At 46.1% G+C, this 26,639-nt stretch overlaps 1 protein-coding gene across 1 annotated transcript in view; it reads right to left on the bottom strand.

Annotated features, from left to right (window-relative positions):
• ODAD2 (outer dynein arm docking complex subunit 2) overlaps window positions 1–26,639 on the bottom strand; it is a 158,807-nt gene that overhangs the window by 37,902 nt on the left and 94,266 nt on the right. Inside the window, exons 21-24 of the mRNA XM_079947695.1 lie at window positions 20,105–20,341; window positions 14,499–14,658; window positions 4,867–5,020; window positions 3,298–3,633 (exon numbers count right to left, since the gene is read on the bottom strand). Of these exons, the coding sequence (XP_079803821.1) occupies window positions 3,298–3,633; window positions 4,867–5,020; window positions 14,499–14,658; window positions 20,105–20,341 (887 nt within the window). The remainder of the gene's footprint in view (window positions 1–3,297; window positions 3,634–4,866; window positions 5,021–14,498; window positions 14,659–20,104; window positions 20,342–26,639) is intronic.

Here is a 26,639-nt window from a genome sequence, read left to right as displayed (position 1 = left end):
CAGTCTCATTGCAACAATTATACTTGGGTTAAGGTGAATGGCCGGAGAACAGTGGGGAGTCTTGTGTAACAGCAAAGTATAACAAATATATATATATACTTGGTATGGATGCTAATAATTGTGATTTACGATAGCTTGCACAAACCAACATTCCAAACTAACACTGCAGGATGTAATTTCTTTCTTTCTTTCTTTCTTTCTTTCTTTCTTTCTTTCTTTCTTTCTTTCTTTGGTTTCTATTGAACCATTTTGCACAGGCCACAGGAGAGCTTTGCAATAGAAACAAACAGACAACAAAATCCAGAAAAACACACACAATCCATTTAGAACTTACAAGAAGGAGCCACAAAGTGGCAATTAGGTCTCTCCTCCTCCTCCAAATGCCCTCTGGAAAATAGGCTTTGTTAATGGCCGCTAACTATTTTGCTTTTTACATAATTGCCACTGTCTGTTCTTTTTGCATTTCATTTCCTTCTGACCTCACTCCCCCGCCCATCCCGTTAAATGCCTGCCAGTTTAAGATTGCATTTCATACATCTGATGAAGTGGGCTTCAGGCCACTCAAGCTTATGCCATAATAAATGTGTCAGGCTTTAAAAAGGTGCCACAAGACCTTTTTTTTGCTGCAACAGGCTTATATGGCTCCCCCTCTGGAAAATGTTTTTGGTTCTGTAATCCAAACTGTATGTATGGAAAGAGGTCAAAATAGCCACACGCTGTTAAGTTCCACTAGGGTTTTTATATGCAGACGTTTCGGAAGACCTCAGAAAATGATAATACATTGTTGAGGATTTAAAAAGAGAGAGAGAAAAAAGAAAGATGCAAGTTATCTTCATGGCATTTACGGAACAGACTGATCCAAGATGGCCAAGATGTTTATAAAAGATAGTAGTAAGATAAATTCTGGAATATAATATATTTTAGAAGTAGATGCAAGGGCTCAATACAACACCACGCCATGTATAAAATAAATTTTGTTCTTTCAGTTTTAGTATGTGCAGGGTGGGGTGGGGGAACCCATTAGAATTGTTTGCAGCTATGAACATGCTATGAATCTACCTCTTTGTTGCTTTGCGCTTTGAATAAAAAAAGTGTTGCAGTGAAAGGTAAGTGTGACTGCATGCTAAATAGGAGAGGTTCTGCACACATAAAAACAGGGAGATTAGAGTGATCGTGTAACAATTTGTAGCTTGTTTTTCCAAATGCTCAGCCCGTTAATGCTGCAGCGGTTATCGTACAGCTGCCGCAGCCTATTAAAAGAGCCTTTTTTCCCCACTCAAAGCTAAAATGCTGGCAGGCAAGAGACAGAGTCCAGTAACAATTTGATTACTCAAGATTATGCCCGTTTTTAAAATTCCAGTTGTGTAAGTATAGAAAACCAGAAGTTTACTTGTCTTAAGTTACCGTGTGCTCATTTGAACAACACTCATTTTAAAACTAAAATTTGGCAGGCGATTATCACATAATGTAGACCAAATGCACTTGGAATGTTGAAAAATAGCTTTCGAAAAACCAAGAGATTTCACTTGGAAAACACTAACTATGCAACCACAGCTCCTACTCTACGCAAAATGTTTTAGAGCACTATGTTATACTGCACCCAGCCAACCTCCTCAACTCAAGGTGTGATCATTTAGTCTTCAAGTGGAAGACCTGCTGAAGTTCTGGAAATCTTGAGGATTAAACCAAACAGAACGTGCATGTCTGAAATCCAGCCAAGCAATCTTCAGAATCCCTATAAAAAGCCTTGAACAGCCTTCCCCAAACTGTTGCTCTCCAAATGTTGTTGGCCGTTGGCTCCAACCATCATGGCCAGTGGTCATGGATGATGACTATACAGTCGTACCTTGGTTGTCAAACACCTTGCGACTCAAACGTTTTTGGCTCCCAAACGCCACAAACCTGGCTTCCGACTGAGTGCAGGAAGCTCCTGCAGCCAATCGGAAGCCGTGCCTTGGTTTTCAAACATTTTCAGAAGTTGAACGGACTTCCGGAATGGATTCCTTTTGAGAACCACCTTATGACTGTATTAATCCAAGCATACCATATATGTGATAAGATCAAACAAAGGATGCCCTGAACTGATCCAGTTTTAGAAAGTTTCAGTTATCTGTAGTTACCAACCCATTCCCCATAAGTCTTCAAGAATGAGGCACTTCTATCTTCCATGGCTGGAATGATTAATATCCCAGCTAAATTCCTAACTGTTAATTTCTGCCAATCTGTATATGGACTTATCTGAAGATAGGTGTGCAGGAATATTTCAAGATCTGCGGTACCCATTTCAGTACTGGTGGCCTAAACTCAGATATCTTCCACCAGCACCTACCATATTTTTCACTCTATAAGACGCACTTTTCCCCTCCTAAAAAGTAAGGGAAAATGTGTGTGCATCTTATGGAGTGAATGCAGACTTCGCAGCTATCGCTGAAGCCAGAAGAGCAAGTGGGATTGGTGCATCCTGCTGCGCTCAGGAGGCTTTGTGTTGCTTTCCCTGAAGCCAGGAGACCAAGAGGGATCGGTGCGCAGCGATCCTACTTGCTGTCCTGGCTTCTGACTTAGCCCCGCGCAGCCTCTTCCGGGCAGGGGAAACCTTCATCCCGCTGCCCGGGAGAGGCTGCATGCAGCTATCCCATAAGCCAGGACAGCAAGAGGCTATTCCAGAAGCAAGAGGCTATCCCAGAAGCCAGATCCCTCTTGCTGTTCTGGCTTCTGGGATTCAGAATATTATTTTTCTTGTTTTCCTCCTCCAAAAACTAGGTCTGGTGTGTCTTATAGAGCAAAAAATACGGTACTTTCGGTCACACAAACTCTTTTGTGCCTTTCTTGACGGAAAAAACAGTACAGCGAGTGTATATCCACATGCTTGGATACACAAATTAAGAAGACTGTATTTCATAATCTAGTACTGTCAAGAAGGTTCTGAGTGAGTCTTGGTCACCCATAAAGCCACTGTATTTTAACTGAGCCGAAGTAGATCAACGAGCTGTGTCCTCATGTTGGAATTTATGACTGGTTTTCACATTCAGTTTATCACAGGAACACTTGGGAGGCTAACCAAGTCATTCACTCTCATCCAAAAACATCCATCTGCAAAAAACCCCAGGAAAAACCACAATGACCTACCTCACTAGGTTGCTGATGAGATGGCACCATTTTCATGGTACTTGCCACAATTAAAAGTGCCATGAATTATAAACACTCTGAAAAGACCAACTAGCACCACCAGGAGCATAACATTTGATTCCAGGTTGAATGAATGAACAAAACACGACAGCTTTGGAAATTATACCCTACCTGTCCGATAGACAAAGTTGCCTTCAGTCTCGGAGGATGATGGAGACACCAGTTCCTCTTCAAATTCATTGGAGCTAAACGAACCCGAATGATTCCTTTGCCTTGTTTTTTCCATCATGGCTGCATTTGTGGCCATGACATGCCTCAACGAGTCATTCAGGTAGCGGTTCAACAAGCTGTTTTTGTATTTGGGGGGCGATACATAATCCTCATTGGCACTTCCTTCTGGTCTAACTCCAGATTTAATTACTGAGCTTTCAGTCTTAATCACAGTGTGATGAACGGGTGTGTTGTATCCCCCTTCATTCATATGGCTTCTGGGAGGGTTTTCACCATCTGAAGAGAGAAGACCCATCAGAGAACACCATTACCTATGTCTCTTTAAAAAAATTTTTTTTTATTATTATTATTATTCATAATTTAGCTTTTAGAGGATAAGTGAGATCAGACTAGATTATAAGAAGGGCTGTTTTGAAAATCCATTAAGATGCCGCCAGTCACTTCCCCTGCTGCATCTAAAACCAGTTTCAGATTATTTCTTCAAACTAGAAGAAGGGGTAGGGTATTTCTTGAGCACTCTTTTGATCTTCAATAAGAATTACATGGAGTGATTTATGATCAGCATGTTTTATATGCTGAACAAGTCATGAAATTAAATTTAGTCAAATGGTGTGGTGCACCATTTGAGAATTGCTGAAATAAAACTGTTGATGGGCATCTATTGATGACATGCAGGAGTGTTGCTGACGTTTTGTCAGAGTGATCACCACCATTATTTTAGGGAGTAATGTTGCACAAGAGCCTAGATGGACCTGACTTTTTGGGGTGTCTGTGGCAGCATTATACATCTCATTATATATGATAAGGCTATTTTTTGTCATCTCACACCTTGCTTTTTCCTGTAAGACCAATTGCAGTCGTTAACAGTCAACAGGTTCTGAGTAATACCCCTCCCCACCCTCTCACTATATATAAGCATCTGGTGACTTCTGTTTCAGTGTATCTGAAGAAGTGTGCATGCACACGAAAGCTCATACCAATAACAAACTTAGTTGGTCTCTAAGGTGCTACTGGAAGGAATTTTTTTATTTTGTTTCGACTGTGGCAGCAAAGATAGCCCTAGGAATTGCAGCCCAATCTGACAAGGGATAGTTTCCACCTTGCAAAAGAGAAAACACAGTGGCTACCTAAAATTCATTTTGAGGAAGTGTAGGCAGATGGCAAAAGAATTCCTTGAACTGCCAGCATCTGGCCAAAATGGAGACAAAATGGACCAAGACTCTGATGCCTAGCGGGTGTTTCCACAGAAGTCCTACAGCCATCAGCTGCCTGGATAGCCAGTCATAAAAACATTGTAAAATTAAATAAAAAGTACAGAAAGTAGGGATCACCTAAGCCCTATGGCTTTCAGGATTTCATCTTCCTCAAAGCCAGAATGGATGCTTCTTAAATTTTAGCATGCACATTTGTTGCAGCTTGCAAGAGCACCAGCTCCGTGAGAATTGTTGGCCACTTTCAATTTTACTGGCTTTGCTTGGACATCTACAAAAATATATATTGAAAACAAACCTTCTGAACATGAATCATCGCTGCTTACACTAAGTCTTTCAGCATTTCCTTGAACATACTTGTTGTATAGCTTGATTCGCAAAGCCCAGCTGAGGTCTGGTTGCCGGACAGTATTTTTAAGGCGACGTCTTGCATTGGCAAACCAGTTTGACACCTAAATAAAAGACAAAATGCATTAGTTTTCTCCCTCCTTCAAGAGAGAACTGAAGAGTTTTCTCACTGGCGTGTGTTTTATGACATGTGAAAGAGAAACCAATAGACTGTTTGCATTTTTATTTCAGCAAAAGCCAAAATGAAAGCAGTATGAACACTGAAAATATTTAGTGCTTAATCTAACTTTATTAGAAGCCACCTTTACGGTTTTAAAGTAAGCTGCTTAAATATATGCACAAGCCTTCATCCCAAGGCCACGTCTATATCATCTTGTACTTCTGTTGCTTTTGAGGAACAAGGAAGAACAAAATACTGCACTATCCCTCTTCCAGCAAGGAGGATGCAACAGGTTGAACTTCCTGTGACAATACAAACATGAAGCACAGCTGCAATTTCAGGGGTTCTGAGTGGTGGTTCAACACTTCCAATTTCTGCAGCCCAGCCATGCAATCATGACCTTCTACTGACAGTGGTTACTGATCAATGCCATACCCTCCAAGCGTCCTGATTTTCCAGGGACAGTCCTAGGATTACGAAAGTCACCCCAGCTTCTGATTTGATCCTGGAATGTCCCTATTTCACCTGCCAGTGCTGCTGCCACCGCCAAGCTCAAAAAGGAGGATGAGCCAGCGCTTGTCCCGAGTGATGGGGAAGGAGCATCCCGTTACCTCTCCTTGGCCACTGCTGCTGGCCTCCTCCCCTGGGCAGCTTGTAGCGGCTGCTGGAGAGCAAGCAAGGAGGAGCGGAGCGCAAAGAGTCTCGATATAAAAATAAGAATACTTTGTGCACCCATTCCGATCTTGCCCCTTTCTAAAATGTGTTTATTGGTGTGTGTTTTTCTTTTTGTACATACACCAAAGAATAGAATAAAATTGGAATTAAGGGGTTTTCTCAGTATGGTGGAGGATGTGCCTCATTGTTTTGTTTTCGTTTAAATTGCTGTTATTTTTTACCTATGTCATTTTAAACTGTGATATCAATGCTGTATTCTTAGTTTTAGATTTTGATTTATGTGGGAATTGTTTCCCATTTGGTTGCTTTTTTATGTGGTTTATTTATTGTTTATGACTTTTGTAATTATGTAAATCTTGTTATGCTGTAAGCCGCCTTGAGCATTGTTTTTCTAACTGTGGAAAGGCGGCATGCAAATAAAAAATGATGACGATGATGGTGTAGCAGTGGTGGAACTCGCCCTTCTTCTGATAGGAAATGCTCTGCGTGGGGGGGGGATGGGGGGCGAGTGAGAAATGCCCCTGTTTTCATATGAGGAATGTCATAGGGTATGCAATTCATATGTCTGACAGGCTAGCACAAGACCCTGTAATCTGGAGTCACAAGCAGAGTCTGACACTAGGCAGACTGACCAGCTTTCCTACTCTGTCTAAGACCATTCATATGCTCAGCATCCCAGTGGGATACTTTTAATGTCTGCAGCAGTTGTCAAAGGCAATGTATTCGCTTGCCAAAGAGCAGCACGGAAGCATACCTTGGCCTTATCAGACTGCCACGTGCAACAACAGAAAGTAGGGTATTATCCACAGAGCTCTTTACAACAAGCAATAAAAAATGAGTGTGATTTATGTGCGTGTGCTACTATTTGGTTGAAAAGGCCAGCAGCAAACACCACACTCTCAACATTTCCATGTCAACTGCAAGCATTATTCATGCGAATATGAACAGCTCCTCTTTGAAGCATTCCAGGAGACTGAAAAATCTCACAAATAAAGTAAGATAGCTGTTAAAAACAAGAATCCCCAAAGATTTGTATTTTGGATTCTCCCTTGCCCCCGCGGGAAAAAAAAATAATCATTTTAGGTTGGGGGATCAAACTTTTCTATAGGTTCCAGAGCCCCTGAGGAGGGACCTATCTCCTGAAGCGTAGCAACTGTTAGTAAACAGCCAAGTTTTGACAACCTCCCAAAGAAAAAAGCAACAGCCCCCTGGCCAACAAGGATAGCTGAAGCATGAAATATATCCCTATTATATAATGTGACAGACTAATATGTCTCATATTAGTTGGCCATAACCCAGCATCATGCAACATCAGCCATGGGTTGTTGTATATAGTTCCAGCCCCACAGCAGCACAGTCAGATTGCTGGCTATAGCACCAATCATCTAGTTGGGAAAGGGGAGGAAAGGGATGGGTTCAGCTGCCTGCTCTCTTCTCACACAAATAATTGGGCATGCAGCCCTCACTCCCAGAATGGGGCTTTCCAGGCCTGGGAAGCAAACACTCAGTAGCCATTTTCACACATGGTTTCTTAAACAGCAAGGCATATGTCCAAGATGCAGGGGTAGCGAACATGGTGCCCTCCAGATGTTTGTTGGACTAAAATGCCCATCAGCTGCAGCCAGAATGGCTAATGGTCAAAGTTGGTGGAAGCTGTATGGCGCTATATTGGCTACTCCCAGCCTAAAGGCATGTGATGCAGCCACTTTGCCGAAGCTGAGCAGTCCCAGGTTTGATTAGTGCCTGTATGGGAGATCTCCGCCCAAGAATCCAATGTAATACCAACTTGAGTTTCATCATGGAAGAATAGCAGGATATAAATAAGTGTGTGCGCGCAGAAGTGTGTGCGGTGCTTTTCAGGTTAGGGAGACTTGACTAAACTAAGGGAATAGAAATTATCTACAACTCCTGACGAGGACGGTCAGAAATCAAGAAGACAGAAACTTTACTAAGGAATGGGAATTTTTTATATACATAATTTATCTTGGAGAACACTGTAAACAACTAAAAACTTTGGCAGGATTGTAACAAGACTTGTAATGTAACAAGAACTGTGGGAAAATAGGGAATTTCAAGAAAATTGAGAATTTATAAGATGCAGTAAAAGAAAAAGGGAATGTAAATGGAACCCATGGAGGGGTAGAGGGAAGTTCAAGGATTCAGGGAATCTTTTATGCGTATGATTATTACGAATACTATTTGAATATAAATGTAAATTGTAAAAACTAATAAAAAATGGTAAAAAAATAAATTACTTACAACTCCTTAGTTCCTGATACTTACTCCTATAAAGTGTTTCCATTCAGCATATGTGTTTCCTGGGCTTGGTTTCATTTAAAAGTAGCAGCCCCATTTTCCAAAACAGCAAAATAATGTGCCTATCTTTATCTTATTTGGCTGGATTATTATTATCATTGTACCACATCCCATACTACACATTGTTAATAATCACGAAGGGGGCTGTAACTTAAAATACTCCCCCTTTCAGAGTAAGTTGCATCCTATATATGAATGTGAAAACCTGAATATTGCATGATCCTTAGCAAGCCAGAACCAGTCCATTAGTCATACATACTGTGGCAAATAACTTCATATTCAACAATAAAGCCATTCATATTTCCCCTTCTGGAAAGAATGTTCCTTCATCCCCCCCCCTCCTTAAATTCATAGGAATGGCTAAACCCAAATTTAAAATAAAATAAATCCACCCCTACGGGAATAGGGCAAATGAAAACATGACATATTCATTGCAAATTAGCAGGACAAATTGCTAGCCTCCAAATTGGAGGCTAATTGGCGAGATAAATATAGGCTGTGGCTTTTAGACGGATATGGCTTCCTGTTCCAGTTCTGCTAGTTTCAGGAGTATAAGGTTTCAAACTCTAAAGCAAAACGGGAGGGCTGGCGGCTAATAACTTGTACTACATACTGCTCCATTGGCTTTGCTAGGGTTGCATGAATATAATCAACATTCAGCCTACTACGTTTAGGCTGAGTGGTTCTTTTCCCAAGTCTTCTCTAGAGGCCTGGGGCCCTTACAAATTTCCTTTCCACCAAAGAATCAGCTTCCACAGGAACAGACAACATACATCAGGCATCCCATCAGCCTGTGTGCTATTGGCCAGCTACCCCGGGACCTACCAAACTCTTCTGTAGAGGCCATTTGCCCTTCTTGAAAGTTTTTTTCCCCAAGACAGAACATTTTTTATGTATGCGACAACAGCAGCAAGAATACTCATCGCAAAGTACTGGAAGACACAAGATTTACCCACCCTGGAAGAATGGCAGATGCAAGTAATAGACTACATGGAATTGGCAGAAATGACTGGCAAAATCCGAGACCTGGGAGAGGAAGTAGTGGAAGAGGACTGGAAGAAGTTCAAGAACTATCTGCAGAAATACTGCAAAGTTTATGAATGCTAAAATGATGTTGGATATGAAAATAATATGGCATTAGTGATACAGTGTTAAAAAAGTATGCAAAAACGTAATAGAAAAAGGGTGAAAGAATAAGGTTATATTATGTCAAAAGTAAACAATATGTTAAAGGTGTTTAACCATAAGGAGGAAAGATCGGAGACATAATAGAAGTGAATACAATAATTAGAAATGAGTTTTGAAGGAGGGTAAGGATTTGCTGTATCTGATTGGACAAAGAGGAACACAAAAAAGGGAGGCGTGAGGAAGTCAAGAAAGAAAGTTTTGTAAACATGTGTTTAAAAATTGGAGTTTTTATTTTTTATTTTTTCTTCTTTTTTGGTGTGTTTTTGATATCTTATATTGTTTTGATGATTTTTCTGTTTGTGGAAAATAAATAAATATATATATTTTTTTTTAAAAAAAGAAAGTTTTTTTCCCTACTCTCAGCCAAGTTTGTAGCACTGAAGACAAATTAGGATGCTGCAGAATGCCTTTGCCTTTTGTTTTGCCCTCTGCCATGTGGTCTGCACCTACAGTGTCCACTTAACACATTGCTAAAAAATAAATAAATGAGAGCATCACCAAAATTGATGACGTCTGTGTGCATATGCCAATTGAGTTGGTGCAAATTCCTATAATTTAAATAGAAATACAGTACACCTCCCTACAGTTGAGAAAACTGACCAGGTGACTGCTCCATCTGCTGCCCAGGTGGTGCTAACTACTGATTAGCAACTTCAAGGGCCCTCTTGCTCTCTTCTTATAGTAAAGGTAAAGGGACCCCTGACCATTAGGTGTAGTAGCAGACGACTCTGGGGTTGCGGCGCTCATCTCGCTTTATTGGCTGAGGGAGCCGGCGTACAGCTTCCGGGTCATGTGGCCAGCATGACTAAGCCGCTTCTGGCGAACCAGAGCAGCGCACGGAAACGCTGTTTACCTTCCTGCCAGAGCAGTACCTATTTATCTACTTGCACTTTGACGTGCTTTCCAACTGCTAGGTTGGCAGGAGCTTCTTATAGTACTTCATCTTTAAACCAGACTTGGAATGCACAGCAGAGGACTGTCCTATATAAAATAGGACACATCACCACCCCTCACCTCTCCCTTCACCCACTGGCCAGGTTTCCAAACCCTGCTAAGTGGACCAAGTCATGCAGTTGGTGGCTAGTGGCCACTGGACACCTTCCATCTACTTGGCTGGGGCTAAGGGAAACAATTTGAGAGCCAACAGGAGCCAAAAAATTTTTACATTTGGCTGGTGAAAAGGAACTAGGGGGTCTTCCAAAAGGTACACTGTTGGTTTGGGGAGAACTAATGGCATTTTTACAGCTAAGCACTTGTCTGCGTGCTTGCCTAGTCCCCTTTTCTGGGCTTGTACAGTTAAAAGAAATCAATACTGAAAACATGCCATGCAAACATACGTCTCTAGTGCAGTACTTCCTTGGGGGCCTGGATAGCTCAGTTGGTTGGAGTGTAGTGCTGATAATGTCAAGATTGCAGGATCGATCCCTACACGGGACAGCTGCATTGCAGAGGGTTGTGCTAGATCAGCAGTTCTCAACCTGTGGGTCCCCAGATGTTGTTGGGACTACAACTCCCATCATCCCTGAGCTCTGGCCTTGCTAGCTAGGGGTCATGGGAGTTGTAGTTCAACATCTGGGGACCCACAGGCTGTGCTAGATGATCCTCAGGGTCCCTCCCAACTGTATGACTCTGATTCCTCATAAACACACACACACCTCCCTAACTGTAAAACTCCCTCTACTCAGGGAAGTGCGAAACACTATTTTAACTTTCTGTAGGATTTCCCTTGGTGCATGAGAACTGGTTTTGTATGTATGTGTGTTAATGTAGATGGAACTGAAGCAAGAGTTAAGAAAGCAGAAGACACAAAATAAAAACCTTGGGGATGCAGGGACGATAGGGACAGAGGAAACAGCCAAAAGTACTCAGCACAGAAGAAGAGAGAGGCCCACAGGCAGGAGAGCACATCTTTTAAGTAGGCTTACTACATTTAATTGATTCGACACATCTTGATTTGACTAGAAACATTTCCCCAGTTAAGTAGTTTTTAAAAGCCACCATAATGCAATAACAAGACAGGCTACATTGTAAAGAAATAGTGGCCTTTTATCCTAGCTGATGGATGACAAGTCCTCCATTTGAAGGGCTGTCAGATAACGTTCGCTGTTTGAAGGCCTTGCTCACTTTGAAGGCCTGTGCAGTCCAGGTCTGCTTTAATGAAAAAGTGCCACTAGAAGGGAAAGCAGGAAAGGCCTTGAAGTTGACCATCAACGCTTAACACCTGGATGGCAGACTGAGTAGGCACACAGGTCACCTGGTCACAATGTTGTATCTGGAGCAACAGTAGTACGCACTGGGAATCTCATTTTCTGCATGCATGTCTTACATGAAACAAACACATGCACATGCAATTTAGCTGTGGTTCCTGCACTGCAGAGGGTTGGATTAGATGACCCCTGGCGTTCCTTCCAATTCTACATTTCTATGATTCTCCACTATGGGAAGATGTATTGCATATCTATTTAATTTACAGTAATCACTTCTAAATTTGGATCTATGCGCAGGGCAGTATCTAAATAGATCTGCTAGCTCAAGGCTTTCTGCTTGCACATCCTAACTTCTCCCTTTCCAAATGCCCTCCCCAAATTTGCCTCAGAGGACTGGGGGAAACCCTGTAACCAATTTAGGTGTCACCAGGCACAAGGAGAGGAATTTCCTTTGCACAGCCGAAGGTCCTTGAAGTAGTAGATTTATTTATTTGCACACCACCCATATAAATTACCATATACAGATGTTACACAGTCTGCATCCTCTTGCAATTTTTTGTTGTGGCATTTATCAGTGTCTAAGCAGCCACCCTATTATCTGAGTAATTTTGTCCTGCGCAAGGCAGAAGCAGAAATGTCCCCAAAGACCACACTCACAGCCTCTAAATATTAAAACTATATTTTTCTTTATATGCGAATATGTGCAGGTGTAACCAGTTAATTAGCTAAAAACTAACATGATTCATCAAATCAGATTTCTGTAACTGGTTGGCTGCCCACCTTTTAATTGTTAGCAAACACTTCTTGAAGTGGTATGCATGGAACAAAGAAAGATACTGTGATGAAGGGAAGGCTTGACAGAACAACTTAACATAAAGTTGTGGCTCAAACACAAGGACAGCAGGACTGAATAAAAGGAACACAGCAAGTGTTAAGGAATTGGACAGATTGATGTGAAAAGGAGGAGGCCAATCTAAGCTTCAGGAATGTAAGTCTAGGAAATACAAATCAGGAAAACACATTTTATTTTGGTCTCCTCCAGAAATGTTCTGGCACTTTACGGAGCTAGATTAAAGCCAGTTATGCAGCACTATTTGATAATCTGGAGTGTGCAGCTTTTGGGAACAAAAAACGATTTTTTTCCAAGTAGATGTGAAAACATGACCCAGTTCTCACAGATACATCACTGTCAATCTGAGTCAGTTTGTCTGCAGTGGGGCTGTTCTGCAATCACTCCGGTGTGATTTGTGATAGTGCCCCTGCCTGAGTGTCTCTGAGGATCAGTTCTTTGTAAGCAGTAATCTGCTCTGGACCACAACTTCATTCTTTCCTTTCCCCTTGAATGATGTGTTTTCATGCAGATGTGAGAGCATTTCTGGGCAATGTGTGGAAGGAGCATCTGGATTATTATTACTTTGATATTATTATTTTTTTGCTTTTGGACTACATGTCAATCAAGACAGATCTGCAGACAACAAAGGAAGTGTTCTTTTACCAAACATGCCATTTCATTTCTGAAGAACATAATCCCTGAGAAGTCAAGAAGGCACGGTTCAAAAAACTTTGGCCCTTAAGTGCTCTCTAACCCAAGTTCTCCTAAAATGAATGGAGGCTGGACAGTGTTTTGAGAAGGGTATTCCAGAAAGGGTGTTCCAGAAAGGCTGCCATGAATTTTGTGCTATCATTACCTAGTTGCAGAAGGCAACTTTGTCCTCCAGGAACCCCTCAATCTTTGGCTTTAAAAAGGGTGTGGGGGTACCAGGCACTGTCAGGACTACCCCAAGAAATTTTGCTGCCTGAAGCAAAGGATAAGATGGTGCTCCCCATTTCATGTACAGAAGCTTGATTGTAATAAAACCTCAAAGTGGTTTACACAAAGAAGAAACCCATAAAATTTGGATAAAAATAACTATTTGAAACATTAAAAAAGCCAGTTAAACAATAGGCTAAAACCCAGATTAAAACATATGCCAACCTTTTACATGTCTGGATAGGCTTGTCAAAACAAAAATGTTTTTAGCAGGCACTGAAAAGAGTGGAGGAAGCTGCCGGCCTGGCGTCAATAAGCAGGGAGTCGCAAAGTATGGGTACTGTAGGACCGAAACATCAATTTCTTAAAAATGCAGAGAAGTTTTTACATGGAACCTGTAACAATGCCAGTTCTGCAGATTGGAGCAGTTGAGTGGGTTTACATGGGTGATATAAGAAGCTGCCTTATACACAGTAAAAACACTGGCCCATCTAGTCTAGTAATGTCAACACTGACTGGCAGCAGCTCTCCAGGATTTCAGGCAGGGGTCTCTCCCAGCCTGACCTGGAGATGCTGGGGCTGAGCCTGGGACCTTCTGCATGCGAAGCAGGTGCTCCACCACTGAGCTACAGCCTCTCTGTTGAATCTTCCTTCAACGTTGGAGATGAGGGAACAGCCTCCAGTGCACCTGAAGGCAGCAGGTTAGCTTAGGGAAGAGAAGCCACGTAATACACACAAACCAATTTCTCCTCCCAAGGCCTTACTGCCATCTAAGTTGGTCATCTCACTCTGCTTAAAGGTAGGGCTGTCTCTGGGTAACAAGCCTTTCCCTTCATATAACTGGCCTTCTTGCAGTCTCTCTTATCTGAAACGAGAAGGAAGCTCTGTTGGGAGAAAAGGGCCTGGATGAAGAGAGGCAAACCACTGGAGGAAGGAGCCTGCTCCTTTCCCAAGACATCCCTTTGTTCCAGCAAACCGACATCCTGCAAAGGGGGCCAAAAGCTGCTGTGACTCACCTTTCCTGATCCTCCACCCAATATATGTTTCTCCCACCTGAGCTCCCTTCCAAAATCTGAGCCTGGCTGAGGAGGACATAGTTTGGGCAGTGGGATATAGGGAGATGCCTCCAATGCGATTATGTCACACCTTGGTTTAAAAACACGCAGATCTGCTGCAGTCACACCTAGTTTAGCCTGAAGATGCTCAGTACAAGTGGGGCAACCAGGCCAGCCTATCTTCAGAGATGCTGTGAGTCACACAGGTAACAGGGCATAGCTCATTCTTACCTGCACCAAAGTCATCTGGGAGCCAAGAGCCAGCAAGATCTTCTCGGTCTTAGTGGGGTATGGGTTGTCTCGGTGCTTGTACAACCACTGTTTTAGCGGCCGCGCCATGTCCTGCAATGCCTGGCGCTTGTGCCTCACTTTCCCACTGTTCTGTCGGGTGCTGCACAGTGCAAGGAGAAAGAGGTAGGTTTGAGAGGATTATAGCCAGGTGGGACTGTCAGCATGCCCTGTTGTCTCCTATCTTCCTTACTCTCAGCACCATAGCACAAAAACACTAGGCAGTCAAACTCCAAATCAGATGTAGGGTGGGGAAACTGGGAATTTGTGAAGGGGGATGTCTTGGGGAGGGGGTATCCTCCATGCCAAATGGAAAAAGATGCTGGAGAAAAAGAGATAAATGCTATACAAGTCCTGTGCTTACTTAACTCTGGTATAGGGCACCAGAAGGCCTATTTCAAGTGGCATGATACTGCTTTAAATGTATAGTGCAGATGGGCCCTTAGTTATGAACCACTTCAGTTCCATAGCTCTCAGAGGAGCACATCTGACTTTAGCTAAATGAGGAGTGAAACCTTCTGCCTGTTGATTCAGAAGTGAATCCCACTGTGTTCAATAGGACTTGCTCCCAGGATTTCTGTGCCTTTTAGTTAGTGTCTGTTAATACTTGCAGATCCCAGATATCCTTACCACTATACACTATTTCCAGCAACCGTTGGAAGCAACATAAAGAATCAGAGAAAAAGTCCATCTGGTCCAGATGTCTCCAAACATCTCTGAGACAAGCAGACAAGAGTTCCTTCTACAAGGATCTAAAGAAACTGCTGGAAACCCCCACCCCACTTTTAAATTGCTTCATGCATTACAGGAATAGATGAGAATCTGGATGTGCAAATTATACATAAGTAAGTATTTTTCAGTTTTTTCCACCAAAGGTGCTCATTGGTCACAAATAAGAGGAGAAGGGCTTGCCTCATCTCTATTTCTTTTTCCTAGCCTGCGTGGAGCACCATAATGACATTAAGGAATATTTACGTCCGCATTGCATTTGTTTGCAATAAGCAAGCGAGATTCAAGGCCGTCGCTCAGGGGCCAGAGGCAGAGGACCTGCCAAGCTGAAGGCTTCAGTAACTTGAACTGTTCTGCTACTGCAGCTCTGGAGCCTGCATACGGTCTCTTAGCATCTTATGAAAACAACAAGCCTTCCCCGAGTAAGGAAGCTGCTGAAACGCTGCCTGACCTTGGAAGAGCGATTTAAAATAATAATTCTTAAAGAGGTAGACAAAACAGTATTTGCTAACAGAAAACACTTGGTATTTGACATAAATAACTCTTTCGCCTCTTCTTTTATGTTGGGAGAGCCTGCAGACTTTGAGGGGGATTCTCCTAGTGAGCCTGGGGAGGGGAGAGAGCTGAAGGTAAGTCTGGAGTCAGAGCAAGCGAGTACAGCACAGCTGATGAACTCTCTCTCTCACACACAGGCCATCCCTTCAACTCTGCCTTTTATTATAACAACAACAACAACAACAACAACTTATTATTTATTATTATTATTATTTATACCCTGCCCATATGGCTGGGTTTCCCCAGCACCCCGGGGAAACCCCAGGGAAACTTCCCAACAGAATATTAAAAATACATTAAAAACTTCCCTAAACAGGGCTGCCTTCAGATGTCTTCTAAACGTCAGATAGTTGTTTATTTCTTTGACATCTGGTGGTAGGGCGTTCCACAGGGCGGGCGCCACTACGAAGAAGGCACTCTGCATGGTTCCCTGTAACTTGACTTCTTGCAGTGAGGGAACTACCAGAAGGCCCTCGGCACTGAACCTCAATGTCCGGGCAGAATGATGGGGGTGGAGATGCTCCTTCAGGTATACTGGGCTGAGGCCGTTTAGGGCTTTAAAGATCAGCACCAACACTTTGAATCATACTTGGAAACATACTGGGAGCCAATGTAAGTCTTTCAAGACCGGTGTTATGTGGTCTCGGCGGCCGCTCCCAGTCACCAAGGCTCTCCATCAGTGGCGCACAAGAAAGCATGTACCAACAGAGGCATGGGAAGAACAGCAAAAGGAAAACCAGCTCCAAGTTAAAATGGCCTCAGTCCAACATTATGTGCACCTAACACTGGGCTGCTGCACACAAACTACTCTGGTAGACCAATGGGAGCAAAGTCAGATTACTGGTTATGGTTAAGTGCCAATCTAGAGGTGGAAACACATGGATGCATTCAGTCCTTTGCATTCTCCTCAAACCATCCCACTTGGGGTTCACGTTCTTGGGTGGGGTACTGTGTGCAGCAAGGCATGCATTCCAGAGCAATGTATAAAGCAGCCTTCCTTAACCTGGTATCTTCCAGATGTTTTGAACTATGACTCCCATCAGTCCTCGCTAGCAGGATTGGGACCGTGATGGGAGTCCCACGATGGGAGTCCACACCACCAGAAAGGCATCAGACCTGCAGTGATGGCTGCAGAATCGGTTTTGATCATTCACAAGATGCAGGCTTGTTCACTCCTCGTCAGAGGAGTAGAAGGGGTAACTGTAACTAATGCAAGGGTCCTGCAAAAAAGGAGCCAAAATAGGGCCAGTCTGATCATAGCCTTCCTCTTATAGAAGATTGCTTATTGCAAAAATTGCTGGGTGCTTATGAATTACCAAAAAAGAAAAGAAGAAGAAGCAGAAAAAACTAAATTCCAGACAGAAGCTCTACCACTGTCCCTTTCAAGTCCCCCCAGTTATCTACAATTAATATCAGCACAGACTGTTAGAACAAGACTTTTTAAAAACAGGAAAGGAAGATCCAAGTCCAGCTTGTTTTGGTATTAAAGCCGTCTGAACATCGGATTACTCAACATGTTGCAGCAGTCCGTTTCCCATGCTCCTCTCCAATGCTCCCAAGCGCACATCTGTTTATGGTCTAGTTGCCACGAGAGCACCACCCTTCCTCACATGTCAGGAATTTGCACATCAAGATCAAGCCAATCTTAAGTGGAATTAATTTGGCCTTCACTCACAATCCAGTGATGATAGGCCATTAATATTTTAGCTCTGCTCCAGATAATAAAACACTCATAATGGAAGACGTGATATCTGTTGCCAGATAATGAGCTGTACCTGGAACTTTTCACTGGGTGAAGGAGAAGGTTTTGCTTGATGGAATGAATGCACATTCCTACACCAACAGAAGTCCATCCAATGACAGGTATTAACAACCTTTTTAGACATCTGCTGGTTTTTCTGGCACATCTCAACAAATGCCAAGCCTGGTCTTGAGCATCGTTCAATGGGACTTACACCCACGTGAGCTTGCACAGGATTTCAGCCATAGTGGCCTAAACAACTGCATGCACAAGTTCATATCTAATCACAACCTGATTAGATACAATGGGAAGTTTGTTCCTGATATCGAGAACCAACCAAGGATATTTTGATGGCCAAAGTAGAAAAACTACAAACACACACACACACACACACACACACACACACACACACACACTTTAGGCTGAGGCATAATCCACCTGGATGTTCTGCTGCACACAAGCCCTGTTTTAATATCTTCAAGCTGCTCAACAGCATGGCTCTTATTCATTTCACTAGGACCTGTGCAAGATAGCTTCCAGGGGTCGGATCTGTCCTTCTCCCATTCTGCTACCCTAATGACTTGCGGCTTGAGATTGTAATACCAAATCACTTCCAGAAGGTGCTGCTCTCAGGCTACATCTGCGGCTTGTTCCATATCTGTCCCCCCCTCCCCAAAATTCCCAGTTCTCACCTTTTTTTTTTTTTAAGCCTGTTGGGCTTTTTGCCTTCTAACACTTTATTTGAAATCTAATTCTGCCTGAATCAGCTGGAAATAAAATCTTGATGAAACACAATCACCCTCTTGCCAACCTGAAATGCTATTAGAAGTATGAGCTGATGCAATCTTTTAAAATTGGTAACTCAGCTATAAAATATATTGTTTCAGTCTTTAGCATTCTGGACATCTCTTAAGCACCGTATTAAATTTATCAAGTTATCACTTGACTACAGATGCGCAGCCTGAGCTTACACATGTTTATCCTCAGGCTTCTCACCTTTTGTTGGGTGGAACTTGCATGCAAAAACAAGAGTGTCTAGAATTATGCTGCTGAAAGATGAAATGGGGGCACCCCTCTCCCTTCTGCCTGTCCTGAGCAAGCAGAGTAAAACTGGGTTATTTGGGGCATGTGATTTTCAACACTATCCTAACTGTATCTACTGAATTCAGTGTGGCTTTACTCCCAGGTAAATGGAGTTGGGATTGCAGCCTTAGTGTATAGCAGATGAATTCTTGGGTAAAAGCACTTTGTATCCCAATATGTTAGTCTTTGCTGGCTGGGACTGAAGGGAACTGTAATCCAAAACACGACGTCACCACATTGAAGAAGGATGCAATAGGTGTTGTAGCAATTAATACAAAACAATCTTACTCCTGTGTTCCATTCTTTGGAAGAAGGCAACTTTTAATAAACTTTTGTAATATACTGTAAACAATGCTTTGCAAAATACAGGGTTGCCAACTTGAATAAATAATTGGGGGTAGGGTCCCATCTGAGCCCCACCCTGCATCATCAATCACAAGACATGGCACATAAACACTATTTGAATGGTAATGTCAATCAATTGGGGGTGGAGTGCCCCCCCCAATATTTTATTGGGGGAGCAAAGGGACCTCGGCTCCTAGGAGTTGGATCCTATGGCAAAATACATTTTCTATATTTAAAAAAACCTGGCAAGAACTATAGACAGCAATAATCTTGTCAGTCACTGTTGGTATGTACTCAATCCAATGAACTCTTTTGTTTAGCTAGTTCAGTTACTGTCTATTGCATTGTCCATTGGTGGTTTGCTCCTTACCACATGGCCTGTCTCTCACAATGGGTAATATTTTGCTATAAATTCTAAGTTTATCACTAGAGTTTACTTACTTCCAGATTTCATGTTTTGGATTTAAATCAACCCTTAAATTACTTAGCTTTCAGACAGCACCCTCTCTAATCCTCTCTTACACACTCACACCATATGCAGGGAGCAACCGGTTTCTGGATGAAGCCCTAAATTTGATACACTTGTCTATAATCACTCCAATATTTTTACACCACTATGTGCAGTACCATAAACATTTTTTTTTCCTGAGAGACAGCTTCACGGAACACCACAGCAGGATTTTACATAAACCTTTGGACTAGGATCTTACAAACATCAATGGAGGCAAATGCGAATCATGGGGATTTGTTTTCAAGTCGTCATAAGAAGGGTGGGGTCTCTAAAGCTATTTAAAGTGCCCTAGCTGTTCAGAACGGGAATGTTTGTGGGGCGAAGTTTTACAAAGCCACTAGATCAGGCAAATAAGGGCTTGACTGAATTCCTACAAGGCAACATTTTTTTGGTTATTGTTAAAAAAACAAAAAAGAGCCTATGCTTATTGTTATTTGTGAACTGCCTTGAGAAACTGAACTGTTTTCAGGTCCGGCTGAAAAGAAAAATTAGGATTAATCCAACAATGCAAAGCTTCCCACATGATCAGAGTTGCGTCTCTCCCCCCCCCCTCGCCTTCCAAACCATCGGCCTGGGGGCTCCTACCCTGTTCTCCTATGTCGAAGGCTGAGGTTGTCTTTCATGGACGGGCTGTCAGGCATGAGGACCTCCGGGTGGGCGGACACGTCCAAGACCCCGGCGTAAGGCCGGCTGCTGCTCCTCTCCCTTTCTTTGGCGGCGTCTTCGAAGAGCACTTGGCTGCTGAGCTTATTGAAGACGATCGTGTTCATGGTGGCGGGGAGGGCGCGCGGGCAGCCCGGCGACCGGGGCTGAGGAGAGTCTGGTCAGCAGGGGCGAAGGAGGCGCGCGCTCTTGCGCTTCAGGGGCGCCGAGGACTCGACGGGCGCTGCAAGAGGAGGAGGAGGAGAAGCATCGGGTTACTCGAGGGGGTGGGGGAAGCAGCTGAAGCCGCCGGAGACGCGAAAGCCGAGGAGATCGGGCCGGCGGGTTTGGCAAGGGAAGGGGGAGCAGCCCGCTGGGGCGGCGCGGAAAGGAGCGCGCTTCCCTTTTCAGTGCGCCAGAGCCAGGGCGCACGGGAGGGCTTGGGGGCAAGATACCCAGGGTCCCAGGCAGCAGAAGGAGCAAGGGCGCCCTTCGACCCTACTCAGGGAAGTAAGGCGCAACCCCATCCGAGCAGGATTCCAAGCGCGCCGCTTTTTGACCCACCATCCAAAGAGCTGCTGTTAGAGCTCGGTCTCAGAGGATGCGTTTACGCGAAGGGAAGGCCTTTTAAGAGCTCGATGGGTCCCGAGCATTCCCTTATTCCGAATAGGATTGCTCGCAAGAAAAGGGAAAAGTTGACAGCTATGGTCCCAAGCCATTTGGGTCCCCGCAGATCAAGGGGTGGAGGTGGGGTGGGGATCCTGCGGCCCTCCAGATGTTTGCTGGACTCCAGTTCCCATCATGCCTGACCATGGACCGTGCAGCCTGCGGCAGATGGGAGCTCGAGTTCGGCAATATTCGGGAAGCCACAAGTGGATGGCTTGGGGTGTCAGGACCCACCCTCAAAGGTTGCCCCCACACACTGAACTACCACGACATCTTTCTTTTTTTAAAAAAAGAACTTGGCCGTTTCTTGAATGGAGCTTTTGCCCACGAAATTTAAGTCGTATCCAAGTTCGTGTCACACACACGCAATAGGAGGTGGGTGGGAAGCCAAGCCTCCATTTCCATTCCAAGTCCAAAGTGCCATTTAAACTTCTTTTTAAAGTGATGGCCCTGGTCTAGCAGGTGTGGCGGGAGCCTCCCTTACTGCAACCCTCCAGCGTTCCTGGATCTTGGGGTTGGCGTGGTTGTCTCCTCTCTCAGTCTAGAAAGCTGCCTTATATCGAGTCAGGCCATTTGGCCCCTCTCGTTCTGCAGCCAGTTTCCAGGGTTCCAGTCCCGCGTGAGATTGAACCCGGGATATTTTGCATGGGAAGCAGATGCTCTACGACTGAACTACAGTCACCTGCCTTTAATGCAGAAGGGGTGGGCGGGATCATGTTTTCAAAAAGCATCGCTTGAGTGATGGCTGGTGCCCAGAGGCGGAGCCAATGACAGGCAATGACTTTGACTCCATCTTCTCTCTTCCCTACTAAAGGGCAACACTGAGACGACAGAGGAGGAAGCTGGCAGCCCGGTCACCCTCTAGACTGGTTTTAAGGAGGAAGAGAGGCAGGTGGAGGCTGGCTGGCTGAGGCGAGGGAAGGCGGAGTGTCCCGTTTTTCCCGGGGAACCAGCATTCGCTGTAAAAAAGCCTCAAACGTACACGTCAAAGTCGACAAAACGGACACAGACAGAACATTTCCTCCCCGGGGATCTTGAGGCGTCCAGAAGCTTCCAATCTTTCTCCTTGCGCGAACTCAAGGGGGGGGGGTGGAAACGAGGAGAGGCCACGGTCCGTTTCCCCTCTGGCCATTCTCGTTTGAGGAGGGCGAAGAAAGTCAGACAGAACCGCTGGACCCATTGAAACGGGGTTGTTGAAACGGGGCAAAAAGCGGGGTGGAAAACCAGGAATTAAACGAATGTATCTTATAATAGGCGTTCCAGGTGAAGGATGGAAACGCTTAACATTTGGAGAGGTGTGGAGGCGCTTAGACTTTTCCAAAACTGAGGTGTAAAAAGGCTCTGCTTTATCCCTTTTCTTTCCCATCCAATCCCTTATTAACGAGCAGGTGCCACAAGCAGCAGCCGAGAGGTCTGAAAGCGGGTCGTTAAACCGCAGATGCGTAAAGATCCAGAGGGCTTTTTTTTATCTTCTGTGTCAAATGCGCCTCGCTGCTGCTGTTTGCGCCACGTGTTGGTAAGGGGCAGTGCGTGTCTCCAACGTTGTCTCTCTCTGAAGGTCCTCCGGGCCAGGCGTCTTGACAGGGGGAGAATTTCAGCCTAACATGTGAAAAGGCGTCCTCGTGAAAAACACGTTAGGTACTTAGAGCAGGCATAGGCAAACTCGGCCCTCCAGATGTTTTGGAACTACAATTCCCATCACCCCTGACCACTGGGGTCCTGTTAGCTGGAGATCATGGAAGTTGTAGACCCAAAGCATATAGAGGGCTGAGTTTGCCTATGCCTGGCTTAGAGGAACTGCGAGGTGCCGGAGCTTTAGACCAGTGGATGACCCGAAAACCTCCGTCATATGACCCAGACTGCAATGCACTGAGACCCTTCAAGCGTGTGCGCGCGCAGAGCCAACGCTTAAAAGACACCTTCCACATCTTAAGGAGCGGGCTCCCAATTCAACTTGTGCTTTAAATGAGCCGCCTCTAGATTTCAGGGACCCGTTTGATGGAAGGCCATCAAACTGAACGGGGGGGGGGGTAGCGCATAAAAGTGAAAGGAAATATAGGAATGGAGGCGCGCGCACAACCCTCTCAAATGCAGACGAGGAAGATACTGGACCTCAGTTTCTCACCTGTCAAAATGGGCAAACAGATACCCTCTCTTGGGACGTAAAGGAGGGGGATTAACAGTGTAATAACCATATAGTGTACACACAATTGTGGCTGTTGGCATCCGTCTGTCTGCAGTGCGCCTGGCGGGGGGGGGGGGAGTCGTCAAACTCTTGGAGAGTTACAGCGCCTGCTGTGGCTGTGGAGACCGAAACGGGAGAGAGCGCAGTGACCAGGAGTTGAAGATGATGGTTGGCGGGCATCTTCCAGAGAACCGGACCTGCAGCCACCCGAAGGGGCGTCTCTTTGCTTCGCTCCTCAGTCCGTCTGCCCCGGGCCAAAGCATCCCTTCTCGCGCGGTGTATTTAGGTGGCTCCCAGATCTCCTCTACTGGCTTACACTCGGAGAGGAGACCGTCCGCCTCTCCCTTCCCATCTCAAGCCGGCGTCCATAGCACCCTAACACACCTAGACCATTGTGTCCAGGCACAATCCACGCCGCAGGATGTCTGATTCTTGCGCAGGATGCGGCCACCCGCAGCCCAGCTCTGGCCCCGGCGTCTCCCTTTCCTTCTAGGCCCACCTCGCAGCCCGGCGGGATCCGAGCCATCAGCTGCACCACGAGCAGCGGCTCCCCATCCGGGAGGGGGGTCCGCCTTCCGCGCGGTTTTAAAAACAAGATCGGGGCCCTTTTTTTCCTTGGGCTGCTCCCGGCCTCTCTCCCCCCCCCCCATCCCCCGAGAGAGAAAGTACCACTATCTCCGCCAAGCAGCCAGCGCGCTGCCGCTTTTCCTTGGCCGAAAACGTCCGAGTAACCAGAGAAATTAACTCGACGGGCCACTGTCAATATTTGCAAGGATGTCGTTCAGACTCTTGTTTGACTAGTGCGCATGAAAAACGAGCAGGGCCCAGATCCTAAGCACACACGCGCGCGCCGCCGGATTCGCCAGGGCTCCAGTCCAAGTCCGCGCGTGTTGAGGACCAACTCTCCCCCTGGACACGCGTGTCTATGAGCGTGTGGCTTTGTGTACAATGCGTGCCCACTACAAGCGCCTCTTTATCCTGCTCCGCGGGGTTTTCTGTCCGCCTTTTTGGATCCCACCCAACCGCAGAAATTGTCCCTTTGTATGGATGGCTCCTTGCTAACGTTTGTAGGAAGATGGTCCCTTCTTCCCTCCTTGTTTCGCCCTGCCCCTCCCTTCCAACACCGCCTTCGCTTAGGTTTAGCTCAGGAGGGGGGCGGGGGGCTCCCACGTTACAAGCCGTGTAGACAGAGGCCACGTATGAATCCGAGGCAAGGACCACAGTTGTCAAAAGGGAGAATCCCCACTCTTTGGACAGATGTTAGAAAAAATCTATTTCAACCACGCTGATAATAGGAGAGTGATGGAAAGCAGTCACTAAACTGCGTCTCAGTGAGCTCTTACAAAAACATAGGAACCAAAAGCGGCGGGAAGGCGGAGCGGAGCAGGTCCTTGAACCAGCGTCAGCGTCAGCAGCAGCAGCAGCAGCAGCAGCAACAGCCAGACGTCTCCAATTCCTCGTTAACACACAACACGTCGGTGCCTGCAACGCGTGTCCTAGTTTATGGCTTTTGCAAACCCACAGGCGCGCCCAACTCGAACTCCAGTGCCCCAGATTCCCGGGGACTCGGAAAGGATCAGCGCGCCTGCACCCCGGGCTGCCCGCAGCGAGACCGGCTTCCCGCAAAGGTCGTCGCTCCGCAGAAGCCGCTGGGGCGCCATCGGCAGGCCGGTCCCATCCGCTCCTCCGGCGCCGCAGGACAGCAGGCGACCGTCCACGCAGCGCCGCCGTCGGCCAAAGCGGGACAAACAAGCGAGCGCCGCTCTTGGCTGGCAGAGGCCCCGGAAGCCCAGGGCGGCGCAAAGCGGACTCGCCCCGAATGACATGGGTCGCTTTTCACCAGACACCTGGCAAGGTCTCCAATGAGAAGGATGCGCGTCTGGGAACAGGAACGCCAGCGCTCTTGAACAGGCTCCACACGAAAACCAAAACCATTCCGGGGCCGCTTCAAACACACCACGGAGAGAGTCCCTCTCTCTTTTCAAATCGCTTTAAGCGGCCGCACCTCCTCCTTCCCGCCGAATTATGCCATTTCAACCCAGTTTAAAACGCCCTAGTTACCTTCGCGCGTGCCCAGCATAGGCGTCGCGGGCCGCAGTTACGCGGGCGCGCGTTCCCTCTGGGCTCCTCAGCGCCGACAGCGCTTCGCCCGCTCCCGCCGCCCCTGCGCGGGGCAACTGCACGCTGCCCTCTCGCGGCGGCGCTTTTTACAAAGGGGCAAAACCACTAAGGACCCAAAAGGCAGGGGAGTAGAAGGGAGCGCGACCAAGGAGCGGGGGCAGGAGGGCACGACTCTGTATCCGGGGCAGTGGCGGTGGCGGTTGGCCTTGCGCGAGCGAGTGTGGGAAGGTGGAGAGGTCAAACCACCACCCCCCCGGCCTCCGGCGTCCTTTGGTTTGGTCGGGTTCAGTCAGACAAATGACGCGCGCGCACCTTCCCCCCCTGCCAGGGTCCCATGGCTGTACCTGGCGCCTGCGGCTGAGGGTCGCTGCTGCTGCTGCTGGTGGTGAGGTGGGTCCGGGCTGCCTCTTTCCTCGCTTCCTCGCTTGCCCGGCCGCTCCTTCTCCCATCCCCGCTCCCGCCGCCCGTTTTCAGCGCGCGCAGCAGCCCCTGAGAGCTCCTGAACCACAAGCTCTGACCGCGGCCGCCGCTCGCCTTTATTGCCCAGGCAGGAGCTGCCGGGCCCCGGAACGTGAATAGCCGCGCCTTCTCATGTTTCCCCTCTGGCCAGCTCAGCCTGCGAACATCCTCCCCCTGCCGTATCCAGCTTCCCGGGCAGCTCCGGCTTGGGAAGCCCGCGGCGGTGTCTGTCAAGGGGACGGCGAGGGGAGGGGGGAGGCGCGGAGCCAGGCTCGGCCTGCCTTCATCTGCTCCAAGATGCACCTGAAGGCCCTAAGAAGAACCCGGGGCGTAAGAAGCAAGTCAAGGTCACCATTGTCTTCGAGGAAAACCAGAGGGCTCGAAGAAGCCTGGAGACCTCTATTCCTGTCTGATGCTCAGAGGTTGCAGATCCAGTGAGAAGTAAGTTAAATGCCCCATGTATATAATTGCAGTCTAAATCCATCGTGCTCACCCGGATTTACTTCTGAGTAAACATGCTTCGGTTTGTAAAGTGACTATCCCAGGTCTCCACATTTGTGTAAGATATGCTGGGACTAAGCTCTGAATATACAGGAGCAGTATCTGGATGGGGGTGGCGTTGCCAGGGAGAAGCCCTTGTCACCGACACCGCCATCCTAAACATGTTCAGAAGTGATTGCCAGGATGCTCGATGAGACTTCCTCCCAGTTAAATGTTTGCATAGGGTCCACAGCCTCCGTGGTCTTGTTGCTTCCTTGGAAGAAGCTGGAGAAAGAGAAAATCACTTCTAGATGCTTGGGGGAATTATGTCTGCTTCTGTGCAGGTGACTCCCAAGTCTTAAAAGAATAATCACGATTCTGCACTTTTCTTCCCCCATACTCTTTTGCTTTCCCATTAGCCAATCACTTCTTGATACATAACTTGATGCACAACTTCTTCTTTTTTTGTAAACCCTAATGAATTGTATCTATTTATGCTACAAAGATCAATCTACATCCCCGCAGGTGTGCCTGAAACTGATGCTTTTCCATTGGCAGCTGAAGACT

This window comes from Podarcis cretensis, assembly GCF_951804945.1.
Source record: "Podarcis cretensis genome assembly, chromosome: 12".
NCBI classification, from domain to species: Eukaryota; Metazoa; Chordata; class Lepidosauria; order Squamata; family Lacertidae; genus Podarcis; species Podarcis cretensis.
This window is presented reverse-complemented; position numbering and strand designations above follow the sequence as displayed.